Source organism: Falco naumanni, chromosome 6 (assembly GCF_017639655.2).
Source record: "Falco naumanni isolate bFalNau1 chromosome 6, bFalNau1.pat, whole genome shotgun sequence".
NCBI classification, from domain to species: domain Eukaryota; kingdom Metazoa; phylum Chordata; class Aves; order Falconiformes; family Falconidae; genus Falco; species Falco naumanni.
Window position 1 is genome coordinate 73,622,113 of NC_054059.1, and position 16,542 is coordinate 73,638,654.

Genomic DNA, 16,542 nt, shown 5'->3' on the forward strand with positions numbered 1-16,542 from the left:
TTTTCTCATTCTCTTTACAGCCTTTCTGGGTTCTTTGATGACTACTATTTCCTCTGAAATTTTCAACTGGCTGGATATAGCATCCACAATTTACCATGCTGCAAACAGGCCAGCAGACAGAGAAATCTCATGCAGTTGATGTTTCAGATCTCACTTTCCTCAAGCAATGAAGGAGTGCTTTTCCCTCTTAATTTCTTTGATGAGCAGGGGAAACTGGCAGCTACCAAGAGTTAGTGATGTAAACTGCATCTTCCAAAACACACTGATAAACCTCCCCGCCTGGCAATGCTAAAGATACAGAAACCGCATGCCTGCAGCAGGAGGGCTCATTCTTAAGACCTGCTGCTGGGGGACCACCACCTTACAAAACCCCACGGGAAGGTGAAAAAAACCAGCAATTGAGCTAAGAATCTTACCTTGTACAGAGGCTTGGTTTAGATGAGAGATGTTGATAAATTGTCTGCCCTTTGGTAGAAACAGAAAGAACAAAGAAGACATTTATTACTTCGCTGTGTTTGCAGGGAGACCTGCTCTCAGCTTTACAGAGGAGTGGCAGTCTGATCCGGAGCCCAGTGTAGTCAGATAACAGCCCTTACATCTGGCTCTGTGTGTGTCGTGATGGCTTTAGCACATTTTGCCATGATGTGTTCATAGCTGTCTTAACTATCAGCTTGAATAATCCTTGGCTCCCCTCTGAATAAAAGCATTAATCTGCTACCCACCCATTGAGACCCTGGTCTATATAACTCTTGTTCACTGATACCAGATTTCGGATCAATGGGGATGAGACATGAATGACCCCGTTGAGAAATGACAATTGCAATATCATTTGAAGCAGAAAACCAAGTCCCAAGGCTCATCAAATATCCTTTGCTCAGGGATATGTTCAAAAGACTGGAGGCAGTGACTATATCAACAAATTAAACAGAAGCAAGGTACTATAACTCATCTAGGCACACTTTTAAAACATGGATGTGGTCCCTAGTTTGGTTTGGTCCAGAGCCTGAGGGTGGCCAACTGGCCATAGGCCACCTCTAATCAGAAGCTGGGATGCAACCCCCTTGTTTTGTGGGCTAAGAGCTTAATATCATGGAAACAGTCCTCTGGGCTCTGTTGGCCTCTACCCAACTACAAACAGCAACCCTGTGATCAGTCCAAGGTACGGTACCTAATGACTGTGGTGGGTCTTTGACCAGTACCAGGTATTTTTATACCCATGCAAAAGGTATAAAAAAAGGTATATAAAAAACTACAGTCTCCATATTAAAAACATCTAGTGTTTTCTGTCTGCACCACCATTTGACTCCTGCTTAACAGCAGTGGGTGGGTGGGGGAAGCTGCTCTCCCACTGCCCTTTCTAACTTAATTGAAGGAAATATGGACTTCTGGCATGGGAGAGCTTACTGCCTGTGGCACAAAAAAAAAATAAATAAATGTCAGAAGGTGATTGATGGTACTATGTTTACACTGAGAGCAGCTCCTCTCCAGTGAGCCGGGGAGAAGGAAATTTAGAAAAAGGACATCTTCTTGGTCAATCTGACATCTGCTGTCATGAAAACTGGACTTTATAACCACAGGAAAACTCAGAAATGAAACTGAAGGAGTAAAAAATATACCTTCACCTGTCATCAAAAACAATGACAGGCAATTCCTCCCCCACTCTCAGAGCTCAAGAGCCGAGATGGTTTTCACATAAAAGTTGTACCTAGAGTTTCTCTTGTGCTGGCTGCTGGATGCAGTGCTGACAAGGGCAAGAAAAAACAACTTCAAGTCCCCTGTACAGCATCACACAGACAGGCAAAGTGATTTCCACAGTTTAAACAAGGAGTTTGTTATTTGAGGTCTCCTAAATGCTGACCCAGTGTCTTACTGATCTGTGTCCATGCAAGCAGAGGCCATATGGATTCAAAGGAAGAAGCAGATGCTCAGGATTCCTGATTCTCAGACCTACCCCAACACAGATTAGTTATAGACCCTCTTTAGTGAACCTCTTGTCCTCCTTAATGGTAAAGTTTCCACTGCGGTTTGCAGCTTTGAATCTCAGCCGGAATCTAGCACATCTTTGTGCCGTTTGCAAGTCAGCAACACCAGCCTGGGTTGCAGAGCACTGAAGGCAGCAGCCCTGTCTAAAAGATATGGCTATCAGCTTGGAGGACTTGCATCCATTCTTTTCTCCCTGTCTCCTGCCCTGCTCTCCAGTCCAGCCCATGCAAATAATTGTGCCAGGCTCAACAAGGCATAGCCTTTCTGAGCACCACCGTCCCTAGCTCACTCAGACAATTTATGGCCATAACATATCCCCAAAGAGAAAATGTCCCCCTTTTTGACAGAATAAAAACCCAGAGAAAGAAAGGGTTGAATTGAATGGTTCACCCCATATTAAGAAGCTTTTGAGGTGGAGCCAGGCATAAATATTTCTTTTCTGCCCTTTGAGCAACATGTCCCAATTGGTGACCACATTTTAGGAAACAGAAGTACTCAAGTTCCTTCTGGCACACACAAGCATGGCCTGCGTCACTCCGGGCACTCACTGAGGATCCCATGAAAGGACACAAAACTGCAAGCTTACTTTGGGTGGGGCCGGCGGGGTTTTACTCTTGGTTTTTGCGTTGCTTCCAGAAGCGTGTTTCTCATGGGAGGTCAGCTGATTTTTGCTCCCGAGCAATCCCATCCTGGAAGGAAGACCAGAAATTACTTTTTAATGAGACCACTCTTGGGGAAAGGGGCAGGTACTGAGGGAAAAAACAATCTTCTCATTCATGAAGAAAGTTGGAGAAGATGAGAATTCAGGGCAATGGGACAATGGAGAGAGAGTCTAAAATCATCCCATCTACAGTCCTCCTACTACACTGGACCTTGTGAACCTCACTGTTTCAGTTCCCCCACAACTCTGGTTTTTCACACTGCAGATGAGGCTCAGACAGACACTGTAAGTCACCAGGAAAAAAAAAATGGACAGAAATTACTGTTTTGGATATGTCCCCACTCCAATGCAGAAATCCCCAGCTGGCACTGAGCAGACTTAGTCCAGTGGGTGATGCCGCATGCATGTACTGCTGGAGGGTTGGGACATCCTAGGGAATAACCCTGTGCTGAACTGCTCAGGCATCCCAGGGCTTCAAGAGGGTCACATAGTGCCCAGGTCAAGAATGAGCTGTAGTCGTGCTGCTCAGTGGATGTACTCATGCTGCTCAGTGCTTTCTGTAGGTCATGTCCCTCCCCTGCAGCAAAAGCAGCACGCAGATGTGGTAGCTATCTGCATGGTACCTGTTCCACTGTTCCTCATGTTTAAGCAGAATGGGCACACACTCAGCTTGTCCATAAAGTCATGGGACTTCATGAGACACTTCAGAGGACTGCAAGAAGGTTAGAGAGTCAAATACGATGTGGCTTGCACCCACCCTGCCTGTAAAGTGTGAGCCTAGTGCTTGACTCAGTTGCCCATGTGCAATGCTCTGGTACCTTTTGATGTGCTCTGGATTCTCAGAAGTTATGAATTTCCCATATGTCGTAGTTTATGTTTCCCAACCGCACATGTGTGTGTCAGACCTCCTGGACACCTCAAAGATCACTAGAGACAAATGAATCAAACCCTTTCCATAGACTATCCTCTGGTCCACACCAGGGTTTCCACACTTGTGCTTGAGGGCTCACTTAACTTGCAGCCCAGAAATGTAAACTCAGCTCTGGTCAATAATTCTAGCATAATATTGGATCTGGGTAGCCAAGATAGCCAAACCATGACAAACTCAGCCTCCTCAACCCCCTGAAAAAGCAGGGAGTAGTTGAAGCCAACATTGCTGAAGAGCCGCTGGCATGAGTATATAAAGTATCTACACAGTCCAGCACCAAAGTCTGTCCTAGCCCCTGCTTTGAACCAAAGGCATTGAAAGGTGTGGGCTACATGTCAAAAACAAAAAACAAAAATACCCAAACCAAACCAAAAAAAAACCACCACCACCAAACAACCCAAACCTCAAATAGTCATAGCTGAGCAAAGACACACTGGCTCCTAACCTTGACAAAATACCTCAAGGTCTGCAAGGAACATGGAGTATTAGGAACTGGAGTTCCAGGGACCAACGTAGTTAGTCAGTTCCCCCAAATGTCAGTCTGGCACTGTGTCGTGATAGTCAAGACTCCAACAGATGTGTTTGTAAAAGCTTTCAGCAAACCAGACTTGTGGGAAAAAATATTCCAGTAAAGCAATTTTTTTTCTTTCTGGCACTTATCTAATATATCAGAAACTGGGACTCTGAAATGAGGTTTCTAACAGAGCCATCCCAATATTTTAAGGTGTTATTTTTCTGAAATATCTTTTCCCTTCTGCCTCATTTTTATTTTTATTGATAAAGTGAGCAAAATGGAAGGAATTGGTGAAATCTTTCAGTATAGCTCATTACATATTTTTCTCTCCAATTAAAAGTTTTTCAGCATCCAAACTTCTCTGAGCTTTTCTTTGACCTGAGTTTACAGATGGCCCATCCATCTGTCACCAGGTCTCAGCACCACTCTAGGCACTGACAACACAGTTGGAGGGGAAGTTTCACCCACTAAATCAGCCACAGCATTTCCTGCAGCAAGTTGTTTTTAATTTGGCAGCCTCCCTTCTAGGTTGTAACCAGGGTTTGCTTTGCTTAGGAGATCTGGTTGTCATGCAGTGGCACATGATTTATTAAGTGAGCTTTTCACGCTCTTCCACTTGCAAATTAGTGGAAGATAACTTTGTGCCAGGATTTCTGATTCTGAATGGTGTTATTTGCCAGGATAGTAGGTGAAAGTAGCTGGAGTTCCCTCTTCACCCAGGGAAATGCAAGATATCGTTTTAAGTCAAGGTTTAAGGCAAGGCTGGAAGATGGACAGGTTTTAGATACCACTCATTACCAGTCGTGAAAGGCACAAAGCCCACCTACATGTTGGACATCTATCTACAGTCCTTGTTACTATCTCACTGGAGCATCTCGGGGTCTTTGGTATACTCTGCTCTCAAATGGGAGATACAGGTGTGGCAATTGCCGCCTTTTTGGCAGTTACAGGATGTAAGGTACAGCACAAAGCAGCGATATGCTTTGACCAGCAGTCATGTCACCAAGTTGATCATATGAGAGGCTTGATGGACCATCTATAGAATGGCGTTTGCACGTTTTAGGGTTTTGAGTTGCTCCCAGTGTCAACACTGTTGGGACAGATTGGGAATGGGCATGGAGGAAGGTCAACCTCAGCAAGTCACATCAAGGGCTTGTGGCCATCCCAGCTCCTCTGGCAGGGGACAGTGCTCCTGTGTCCAGGGGGACATTGCAACCCTTTCTGCACCATGCTGAAACTGGGAACACCTCTCTGCACACTTGCACAAACTAAGCTTTCTCCCCACACGCATATGTCGAAAATGCATGGTGCAAAGCTGCGCAGAGCAGTGAAAAGTGTGTCCCAGCACGGCTGGGAAATGGAACCAGTGAAAAGTCTCCCACAAAGGTCACTCGCTCCCACCCATGCACAAAAGACTTTAGTACAGCTCTGTGTAGTTGCAGTGCCTATGAAATCTATGGGTCATGTTCTCCAGGTTGCCTCTGCAGCCTTCAGCAGCCAACACGACCATCCCTCATGCTGGCAGATGTTATACAAATTCCCAAAATAGTGTTGCAGACAAATGTTGTCAGATGCAGAGAGCTGCTGGTAAGCTCCCAGCCCACAGCTGGTGGAGTTTTCATTTTTTAAAGTCTTTTTTTTTTTTTTTTTTTCCAAAAAAAGGTGGCTGAGTTGAATGTATGTTGTTCTGCTGTGTTTCTGCTTCTGATTAATATTTTTTAAAATATGCTTCGCAAAAAAATATTTCTGAGGAAAGTAATGGATAGTAGTTCTCCCAGCCTTTTTTGTTTGTTTGTTTGTTTGATTCTTTTGGGGGTTTTGGTTGGTTGGTTTGTTTTGTTTTTTCCCAGTGGAAAGGAACACTTGGGAGAAAACAGTAACTCAGAAAAGCATGAAAATTTCCTTTAGTTAATTTACATTTTTTCACATCTAAAAGTGTTTGTTTCTATTTAATAACTGAGTATGGGGAAACCTGTTTCCTCAACGTTACTTAAGTTCAAAACAAGAAAATTTGTAAAACAAGTTCTTTTTAAACAGCAATCAAAACGGGACAAAAAAAAAATAAGGCAACACAAAAGCTTTCCATATGCTTGAAAAGCTTTGGCAAAAATAGACTGGCATGGCTGCTGGTAAGTTTTGAATAAAAGTATTTGACACAGAGGTCTTCCTGGGAGAGTCAAGCAAGCCTTTGCTGAAGAAGTCAATAGATGCCAGGACAGTGAGCTCTGTGTAGCATCCAGCTCTGAACATGTGTGGGACAAGCAGGCAGGTCGCAGGAACACTGGATGCTTGTATAGGATCTCTAAAACGTGCTGTGTGCCCCACGTGCAGGGTGACAGAAGGTAATATTCGTAACCTTTAGAGCGGCAGTTAAGGTGACGTTTTAGCTAAGCTGAATGCAGGTACAGATGTGCCCACAGCAGTGGGTGAAGGGGAGGTCTTCTGAAGATCCCACCACAAGGCCCTGCTCCAGGAATGCTTCTGCTGGCATTTGGGCAATGTCTTCACGGTGGAGTGGGGAGGATGTGACTAGATGTCCTATCACCTGCTCATCTTCAAAAAGGACTGGAGAACATACCCTACAGAGGCAACCCACCAACCTGAACTCAGTCCAGTAAAGTTAGACACAAATCTTTGTTGACTACAGGTTTGGAGACCTGCCTTGCCCCTATGCTCCACATGTTTTGAGTGCCCCCAGGGTAGGTTAAAGCTAACAGGATGGTATCAAATTGGATCTGCTGGATGTACTTACACCTTTTGTTGCAGCAGATCAGAGGGTGGGATGGAGGTACCTGGGCTAATCCAAGCCCTGCAAGCATTTGCCCATCTCGTCTTTACGGTAAGCAGCCCTGCATCATGGGCACAACAGTTAGTGCGGTCGGCTGGTTTCCGCTATTAGAGCAAAAGAGCTCAAAGTTGTTTCTGATGTAAATGCAGCAATGTCTCCTGCAACAAGGATGTGGACGACACAGACAAATGGCCTTGGGATTGCATGGGTGGGTACAGGGAAAAACCAAGACAGAATCTAGCAGAAAAGCAGAAGTCTTAGCTCATCATCTGCCTCACCCCTACGAAACTGTGCCACGGAAAAACAGGTTAAGACCCAAGAAATCAAATAGTGTTTCACTGTGAGGGCAGCTCCAAAACCCTCCCCCAAGCCCAGTGAAATCACAAAATGAGCCCCCTTTCCATTCAGAGTTGAGGGTGGGCCCAACAAAGCATTTTCATAGTTCACCAGGACTAGGTATTTCACTTCATTTTAAAATGCCAGAATGTCTTCTTTTTAAAAAAAAACACCACATTTTAAAAGGAAATTTCATTAGAAACTCTAAAAAAATACTTTGAAAATACAGATATATGCAGTTTTAAATGTTTAATTTTCTTTGCAAGTCCTCCCCTTACAGAAAGAATTGCTGAAATCAACTTGCTTTGGATACAATAATTTAACTATTCCAAATTTGTATTTTTGCATCAGCAAGAAGCAAAAACTTCAGTAAAAAAAATAATTTCCCCCAGTTCTAGGAATATCCCAGATGCATTAAATTCTCCTTTTCCTCAATAAAATAGATTTTTAATGCAGCTCCTGACCTGGCACTCTTGGATTGCTTTGCAAGACACAAAACCAGAGAAATACTGAAAATCTTGGAGAGATCAGCTGCTTTAAAAGGAATGAAGATTTGCTACTGAAGCATTTTCTGCTTTCTACTTTTAATGGGTTTTGTTCAAGTTTATATCTCTTTTTTTAAAATTATTAGCTGCTTTGTTGCTAGGAGGTGGTTAGCAGGTGGCTACAAACAAGCGTGCTGTGCTATAAACAGCACTGACCATGCAGAAGGTCTTTCTCAGAGGCAGAAGGTGGAGGCTATTGCCACTGTCCTCTAAGACAGAGCGGCCAAAGTCCTGCTGAAGACCCCTCCCTGCAAGTGGGAGGGCAGCGAGATCTGTGATACAGACAGTGCTGGGTCGCCAGCTAACATCAGGGGGACTTTCATAGCCAAAAGATGTGTGAGGAGGAATTACAGCAATGCAGAAGTCCCCATGAAAAGCTGGAGAACCCAGAGCAAGAAGTATCATGGTTTTTGCTGGGGAATGAAGCAGATGTCTGGCTTGCATGTTGCATCCTTGCTGGAGAACTAGGAATATCCTACCAGCAATGTTTAGATCCCATCCAGTCCTGGTCTTTGTTGGATAAAAAAACCAAGTTGTATTTGTGCTTGCATTGAGGCCTCTTTCAAATGCTTTGGCCTGTGTAAAAGGTCTTTGAGGGAGCATGAAGGGCAAGCCTCAGGACCAGCTAATGCTGGTGAAGTGCTAGTGTTGCTGCTGCAGGTCCCAGTCTCGAGCACAGCCAGTGTGGCCAAACTGGTCTTGGCAACATCAGTTCCCTGCCAGTCCACAGCAGGTGGAGGACAAATCCAGGAGCTATGGGCTCCTGCAATTTACTCCTGGGTGAGGGCTACACATCACAGAAATGAGATTGGAGCCTGCTGGCTGATTTTGGGTTCTCTTGCTGCAGTCCTAGTCAGCTTGCCATCTCCATCGCAACTTAAGTCTGCCCTGAATCTACTGTCTTTCTTAGGCCATGCTTTGCAGGTGAACCTGGCCCAAGCAAACAAACCAAGCAGAAAATCTGGCTGTTTCAGGCCTTTCTGAATAGCTGGGACACCCCATGGGAGAAGGCTGTGTGTGAGGCTGCAGGGTAGCAGCACACAGATTTTCAGAACCCTGAGTTTAAGCAGACACAGAAAGTTACTTGAGGGGGAAGGGTTTAAAAAAAAAGAAAAAGAAAATAAAAGATTCTTGCTCTCTCCAGAAGCAGAAAACAGCTGCCTGTTGCCAGAGTGGTCATATGCTAATGAAAACATCTGTCTGGAGGAAAAATGGCTGCTTACATTGAGCATTGCACCCTGCTGGAACCTGGCAGATGCTCAGCAAGAGGCTCCAGGCCAGGAAAGAGAGCCAGGGCTCAGGGTCCCAGAGCAGGGAAAAGCAACATGGCAGGCTGCTTATCCCACCTCCCTTAAACATGCTTTTCCCATGAGCTCGCCCCAGGCATTGCATCAGCTATGTGGGATGTCTGCTGGGGATGGCTCTGCAGGACCTCAGGTCCTGCAGAACAGGGAGGTGGGATGCACTGGAGGGGAGAGGGAGGAGGAAGATGGGGCCAGGAGAAGCAGGTACATCCCTTTGGGTCCCTGGAGCATCTCTGGGGTCCCTCAGGTGTGAGAAGTTTTGTCATGAAACTGCACTGCTGGATGGCAATTTCTGCAGTGGCTGGAATTTCAGCCCAAGTTTCAACTTAAATCTATCTGCTGCCCAACACACATGTAGGCCAGGCTTGTGGATGGACTATGGATGAGCTGGAGCACAGCAGGGAGAAATCTTCTCTGCAGGCCATCCCTGTCTGACATCTAAGTTCTATGAAAGTGGGCACAGGCCACACTTGCTTGGCCAGAATCCATGATGCGCTGTTTCACAGCGCTTTGAGAGCACATCATGTTGGTCTGTAGGGATGTGGAGAGGTCCTAGCCCTCACAGCCCTGGGACAAGAAAGAGGTGGATGAGGTGTTCCTCCACACCTTTACATGTGGCCACCCACATTTCTGTCCTGGAGAAGGCCCTTCCTGGAGGCCCTGCATCCCAGAGGCTGCTTTTTCCTAGCAAGAGGGTAGCATTTAGTAGGACCCATTAGTCATATCTCAAGAGGAGCAAAGAAGCTGGTGGTAGGCTGATGCTCAGGCACTCGTTGCTATCAGAGACCCCCTCCTTGGGTCAGGTCTCAGAGGGAATGATGCTCCCTCCCGCCAACCTCAGGCGAGGCAAAGGACTATAGGGAAAGATATACATCTCCAGTTTCCCACCTGGACACCTCCAGTCTCATGTCGGAAATAGCTACTGGATGTCAGAGTACTCACCCTACTCACCACAGCTCCAGCCAGCCTTCCCCACACATATACCCTGTCTTAACCCCCAGACCCTGGGGCAACAGGGAAGAATGGGAGTACCAGGATGTGCATGTCTGGGACTTATTTGTCCTCCTCTCCTTTTGCAGTAAACCAAAGGAACAGCATCCCTGCAAACCACCCCTTGGGGCTGGATCTTAGCTGCTGCTGGGCAGTGCCCCCATCACCTCTCTACCCTACAGATCTTGGGGAAGAGAAACAGGGCGGGAGGGGGGGGGGGCATCACGTGAGGGAGGGATGGAAGAGAGGAAAAGGAGGCTTGCTGGGCTTCTCCCCACCCTCAGGGGAATGTGGATGGGGGTGGGATGTTCCCTACTTGCCTGCTTCCTACGCAGCTGCTCCTGGAGACACGATCCGAGGACAGACGAACCACTGGTCCGACCCATGACAGATGCTCCATGGGGCTGAGGGCCTTGCAGAATTTCTGTTAGAGACCTCTGGCTCCCACCACGTCCCCACCATCCATGGGACTGACTGCTTTGACTGTTACACCCCCAGATTGCAGGAGCAGCCTGATTTTGCAAATGCTTTTAATGGGCTTTCTTTTTTTAATCAGGTCTTTGTGTCAGAACTGACTCTTTTCTCCCCCCCAAGGATTCCTTGCTCTATTTTGAACATAAAAATGATCATCTGGGGGGGGGGGGGGGGGGAGGGAATTGCACTTCTCAGACAATCTGTCCAATGAAAATAGCAGTGAGGAAGGCAAGAAACCCAAAGAGAATCCAGACACAAAACCCAGCAAAACCTACAGGCTATTAACAGCTGTCATTAAAAACAGCTACAATGACTGTGAATGGGTTGTGTTTTCCAGTGTGCAAACAGCTTTGCAATGATCTTTCCTTTCTGTGATTAAAAAAAGGCCTTTTTTCAGATGAAATGCATCTTGCTCAGTGAGCCCCAACCCTCTATGAACCTACTCAACCATAGCAGCGTGGGCTAACGAATGAAGACCTGGACCTGTGGGTGTCTCTGAGGAAGTGACTTTCTCATTCTGCCTCAGCACCTTCGATAGGGAGACTGAAGCACCTCTGCCTTAGGATATAAATGTTGTATAAGAAGCAGGATTTTTTCTGCAGTCTCCTGAGGCTTCCCATAGAGTGCATAAAGCGCTGTCTTCTCTAAGCTGTTTTCTATGTACTTTCTTAAGCTGCTGCAGAGACGAGGCCCCCTAAAACCACTGTGTAAACCACTGTGGGTAATTTTTGCATTGCATGGGGCAGCAGGAGGGAAGGGACTCTTGGTCTTGGCCAACTCGAGGCTGGAATGACCTCAGATAATTTGTACTTCAGCTGCTCTCACTGAGAAGGACAAACACAAGCCGACATCTGCCGAGTGTGATGCACACCTAAATGTAGAAAAGGCTTCATGGGGCAGATCTAAGCTGAGGTCAAAGCGGAGGACCTTTACCAGCCATAAGACCCAAGGACAAGATGAGGCTGGCTGAGGACATGATGCTGTGTGATGCTCCAGCATGCACACCTGATGCCCCAGCACTGCTTGTGGGGCTGTGTAGTGCTCCCCCCAGTAAATCCCCAGCAGATGCATTGCATGGAAGTCAGCCTTGGCTCTGCAACTGCTCTGTGCTCCTGACAAAGGAAGACAACCCCATGGAGGGCTACAAGGCTGTCTGGGCTGTAAGCGGGGGTCTGTGAGTGCTCAGGAGTTGCTTCGTTCCTCTTACCCTGGAGGGTCAGAACAGGGTGACTCTGAAGACAACCAGAACAGACACCTACCCCATCATGCCTCAGCCAGGTGTCCTGCAGAGTCAGGTCTGCTGTTTGCATACCAAGGAGATACAGAAATGAGGAAGCCCTTGCAGACTCATCAAACTTCTCCCTTGCCGGCTTGCATTTTGCCTGCTCAATTCTCCTGCAGCTAAGGGCAGGGGAGAGAGATGGAGGTGGCTGGGTTGGGGCTGGGGAAGGAGAGGACAGCTTCAGGGTTAGCTGGAGTGCTTTGAGCTTTAGGGAAGGGGCTTGTCCTTTGGTGGAGAGTGTATCTGAGGTACCTGACCTTTCTTTGCTAAAAGCTTCACTTCCTATTCCTATGAAAAGGGAAGTTGTTTTTTTAGAAAGATGCTTGTCGTCCACTGCTGAGGTAGGAAAGAGGACCTACCATGAGGTGCTGCAAAGGCTTCAAAGTAAGCTAGTGGCTGCCAAGTCATCTTGGGAAACAGGGCAATAGCGTGGCAGTTCCAGACAGAAATCTGCTTCTGATCTGAGACACGTTCCTGATGCTGACAGTGGGGAAACCCAGCAGCTGCAGCCAGGCTGCTGCAAAGACCCTTCCAGCAGTGGCCACGGTTCAAGCAGGTCAGAAGCAAGAAGTAAAAATAAAAGGGATTAGATATGGTGTGGTCTGCCTGTTGCATCCCAGGGAGGATTTTTTAGTATCTGAGATATCCTGGCTGTGCCCCTACATGTCACCTGGGGCATGTCCCTTCACCCTTGTGCCTATTCTGTTTCCTGCAGGCTGGGTCATGCCTGGACCTGCATGGACCATGGCCATGAGATGAGACCTGGAGTCAAGAAGCCCAGGCAGAGAGTGACTTTCTGCAATTTGCTTACTCAGAAATCATGAAGTGACAGCTCAGGGATGTCCTTTGAAAGCAGCTGGAGGGAGACCACTGAGAAAGTATGTGAAAAAGGGCAACAAAAAGAGAGAAAGTCTTACATAGAGCTCCCAGGTCACCCCAGATGGTCACCACCTGCCCCCTCTTCCCTGACCTGAAAGTCCAGGCTGTATTTTCACCCAGCCGAGTAGGGTCTGTCTGGCAGTGGTTTCCACCCTGCTTTCATACATCAGTCCCCAGATGTTCTCCAGTATCTTTGGAGGTTTCTATACAAGTGTGCAATCCTGAAGCTGGCTTGCTTCTGCTACCCTTCCTGGTTCCCTATAAGATATGCATGGAGACCAGAGGTCCAGTCCATGCAGTAAATGCCCATGAGCTCTTAGGTTTGCCTGTAAGACAGACCTCCAGGACCCAACAGTCCACAGAATGCAGAGAGTGACCAGAAAATCTGGCAGCCTCCCTCCAGATGACCCACAGCCCACCAGGATGTCCCCACAGCCAGACATCTACATTGGTGGCCCACTACATAGCCTCCTTCTGCAGCACCACCCACTCCCACTGCATTTTATCCAGTTCACATGGAACCAAAAGTGTTCCTGTTAAGTGCCTGCCTGCAGAGGTGACTCCAGCTTTGATCTGAAACCACCATGAGGGACAAAGGCACCTCTCCTCTTGAAACTGGCCCCCATGGCTGCTTCCTTATACTGCTGCTGCGAAAGATGGGCAGCTCATTCCCTCCAGATCTTGTTTTTATGGTCTGGCCATGTTTTTCTCTTCCCTATTAAGAATGAGTAGCCTAATTCACCATCTGAACCTCCTGTTTCTATTCCTCTAGTGTATTCAAAGTTTATTTAATGCAATGTGCTGTTGCTCCTGGAAGAAGCTGATGCACTATAACAGACCCACCAGCCTCCATTTTGAGCACTTAAGACTTTGTGACTCTTTGAGGCAGCATCATGACTACTAAAATAGGCAACATCAGGGCTCATTCTCCCACCCTTCAAAATTCGGTCGTGGACTCGGAAATCCTGGGTTAATGGTTGGACTTGATGATCTTAAAGGCCTTTTCCAACCTAAATGATTCTGTGATTCTGTCCAAATCCCTTGTCCCCATCCTGGGCTAGCTCCTGGACTGTGTTTAGGAAAGTCTAGTCCCATTGCTGGGGAACCACCTGTTGGGTCTCTGCTTTCCAAGAGAACCTTTCCCCCTGATTTACTATCCTAAACATGTCACTGTGTTTGGGATGACACTCAGACACAGGTGCCTTGTCTAGTCCCAGGTACCAGGTCAGCCTGAGTACAGGGTGGTGGTGAGCTGCCTCTTGTTTCACTGTTGTCATTAATTTTTGAAACCCATGGGCACTGCAGGGCTATCACTGGGAAGAGGGGGGAACTGAGATGAAAATACAGCAGTGGCTTCATCTGATGGTATCTGGGGGATGCCCTGCTGGTAGGGACCACAAAGAGATTTTGTCTGGCCCCACTTAGGAAAAGCCTTTTTGGCAGGAGAAAGTGACTTTTCTTTTTCTTCTTCTCACATATAAAAGAACTAATGAGGAGAAAGGTAAACATTTTAAAACAGACACCTTTTCAGGTGACCTCATGGAAGTGTGAATTTCCACTGTTCAGAACGAGTACAACTGCTTGCACAAAAGAGCCAGTGGAGAAGCACTGAACAGCACTCTGTCCCAAAGCAGGATCAGCCCTCACAAAAAACCTTGCTGGAGGAGGTTGTGGTCCTTGCTCCCAAGAGCCTGTCCATGCTGGACATGATTGTGCTGATTCTTCTTTCCTACCCATACCAGTCCTCCTTGCCAGGCTTCCTCTACACTGCTCACGCTATGCCTATTAGCTACTTGGAGAAGCCAAAACCCTACCTCAATATTATTTCCCTTTGCTAATAAAGAAAAAAAAAACCCACAATTTTTTAATGCCTTATTCAAAAATAGATGAGCTTGACTTTCAGAATTAAAAGAATATTTAAACTTCCCTGTGGTGATCAAAAGAGATAAAAATGTGGCAGAACAAGGCCAAATCTTGCAGCAGATCTATTGCAGAAGTCATTATTTATGGCACAGAAGTGATGGGGCTGATCCACATTCAGGTTACCTCATCTTTGATCTGCTCTATTCTATTCTATTGCATCAGAGCCACAAAAAAATCATATCTTCTCAAGTTTCTTGTTTTGCCAGTGTCCCTACTCTCATTAGCAGCAGCAATATTGCATTTAAACAACCCAGATTTCTTCCCACATAGCTAAGACCTCTCTTGTACAGAGCCCCATCTTCATGGTTCCCTTGTTATGCATTGGCAGCCTGCCAGTGACTTACACAGAATGTTTTTTGCCACTTTTCCACCAAAATTTCCAAGAAAAAAAGCATTCCATGGGAAATCACCACCTTTGGAAAGGTTCTGTCACAAAACTACCGTGCATATTGGCATCTTTTACTGGAAAAAAAATAATTCCCCATGCAAGTCTGCTATATTAATGTCTCAAGCAGCTGCGGTCTTCTTCCTGTGCTTCTAAAATGGTGAAGGCTAAATACATAAGAGACAGCCAGGAAAAGCTCTTCAGATAAAAGTCAAGTTAAAGTTTTTATATCAGTTTCTCCATTTGCTTACTATGATCTTAGTTCTCCCTCCTTCCATCACGTATCGCAGGTGATGCCTTGATTTTTCCACAGATGAAATTTAACTTCTATTCAAAGCCCACTTCTCAAGCATTATCCTCCCACACATATATATTTTAAGATGTTCTGCCCCAAATCTTCATGGTTCCGAGCCATTCACCATTAACAACTATTCACTTAAATGTGGGTGCTATCACAGCTCAGGTACTGGGCAAGCATCTGGCTGGGCTGAAATAAGTCCTGCAGCTACTCTGCCCATGCCATTTTGTCAAGGTTTTTCTTTCCCACCCCAGGGTTTCACGGAGGAGTACCTTCTTATGAGGACACCTCATGTGACCTGATGGTCCTTCACCACTAGCCACCATAACCCAGGGAAGCACAAAAATCTGAGAAAAGGGTAGGTTGTGACCTTCTGTGTACGAGACACAGCTGGTAGTAAATTGGGACTCCAAGGACCTGGGCACAGAGCCGATCACCTCTTTTGCCTCTTGGCCATAAGAACCTTGAAGGATATGGCACAGAGTTTTTCCAACCTACCTTCATCCATCAAGTGTTGCATATTCAGCCATCAGTAAGGCAGACCAGACATCCCAGACAACTGAATAATTTTTCACTCTTCTCTCCTCATTAGGTAGGAAAGGATTCATTTGTAAACCATGTGTTTTCTACTTCTGCTCTGCCTCCGACATGCCTGACACACAGGACCTGAGGAGTCCTGCATGCTGCTTTTTGATCAGTAACACATTTCACAGTTTACAGAGGAGCAAAAATGATCAGTGAGATTTGGTCAAATCTAGAGAATAATTTCATGACTATGTAAATAAATAAAGAGGGGGGAAATGCAGGAGAGAGATTTTGAAAAGCACATTTCAATTCAGAAGCCACATATATTTCACAGGATGGCAGAAATGTAGGACTGCTGCTAGAAGGTCATTAATCTGCTGGACCTACAATGCATCTGAGAGGCTACCTAGCTTGCACCTCAAGGCTTACAATGATGGAAATTCCCACCGCTCCTTGTCAGCCTATCCCAGCCCTCCTATTCCCACAGCCTTAATATCACTTCCTAATGATCAGCACTGATTTCCTTTACTGAAAGACCACCAACTGATTGTCCTGCCCATGGTGGACAAAGTTATACCCTCCTTTGCAGCCGCCCTGGCAAATGAAGCAACATTACTTCTTGCAAAAATTCCTCATTGATCACACTTTCCACACCTTTGCTCAGCTGCGTCCCTCTCCTTCAAACATTTATATTTGGTTTTGGAAGTTTGAATAGGCCAGCCCGCAA

General features: G+C 46.3%; 1 protein-coding gene across 2 annotated transcripts in view; it reads right to left on the bottom strand.

Annotated features, from left to right (window-relative positions):
• BLK (BLK proto-oncogene, Src family tyrosine kinase) overlaps positions 1-16,542 on the bottom strand; it is a 45,797-nt gene that overhangs the window by 26,013 nt on the left and 3,242 nt on the right. The window contains exons 1-3 of one of the 2 annotated variants that reach the window (XM_040599175.1): positions 10,370-10,489; positions 2,570-2,672; positions 417-465 (exon numbers count right to left, since the gene is read on the bottom strand). In XM_040599175.1, the coding sequence (XP_040455109.1) occupies positions 417-465; positions 2,570-2,672; positions 10,370-10,449 (232 nt within the window). In that variant the 5' untranslated portion in view covers positions 10,450-10,489. Of the gene's footprint in view, positions 1-416; positions 466-2,569; positions 2,673-10,369; positions 10,490-16,542 lie in introns of those variants that run through there. The other variant, XM_040599174.1, reaches the window with a different exon arrangement.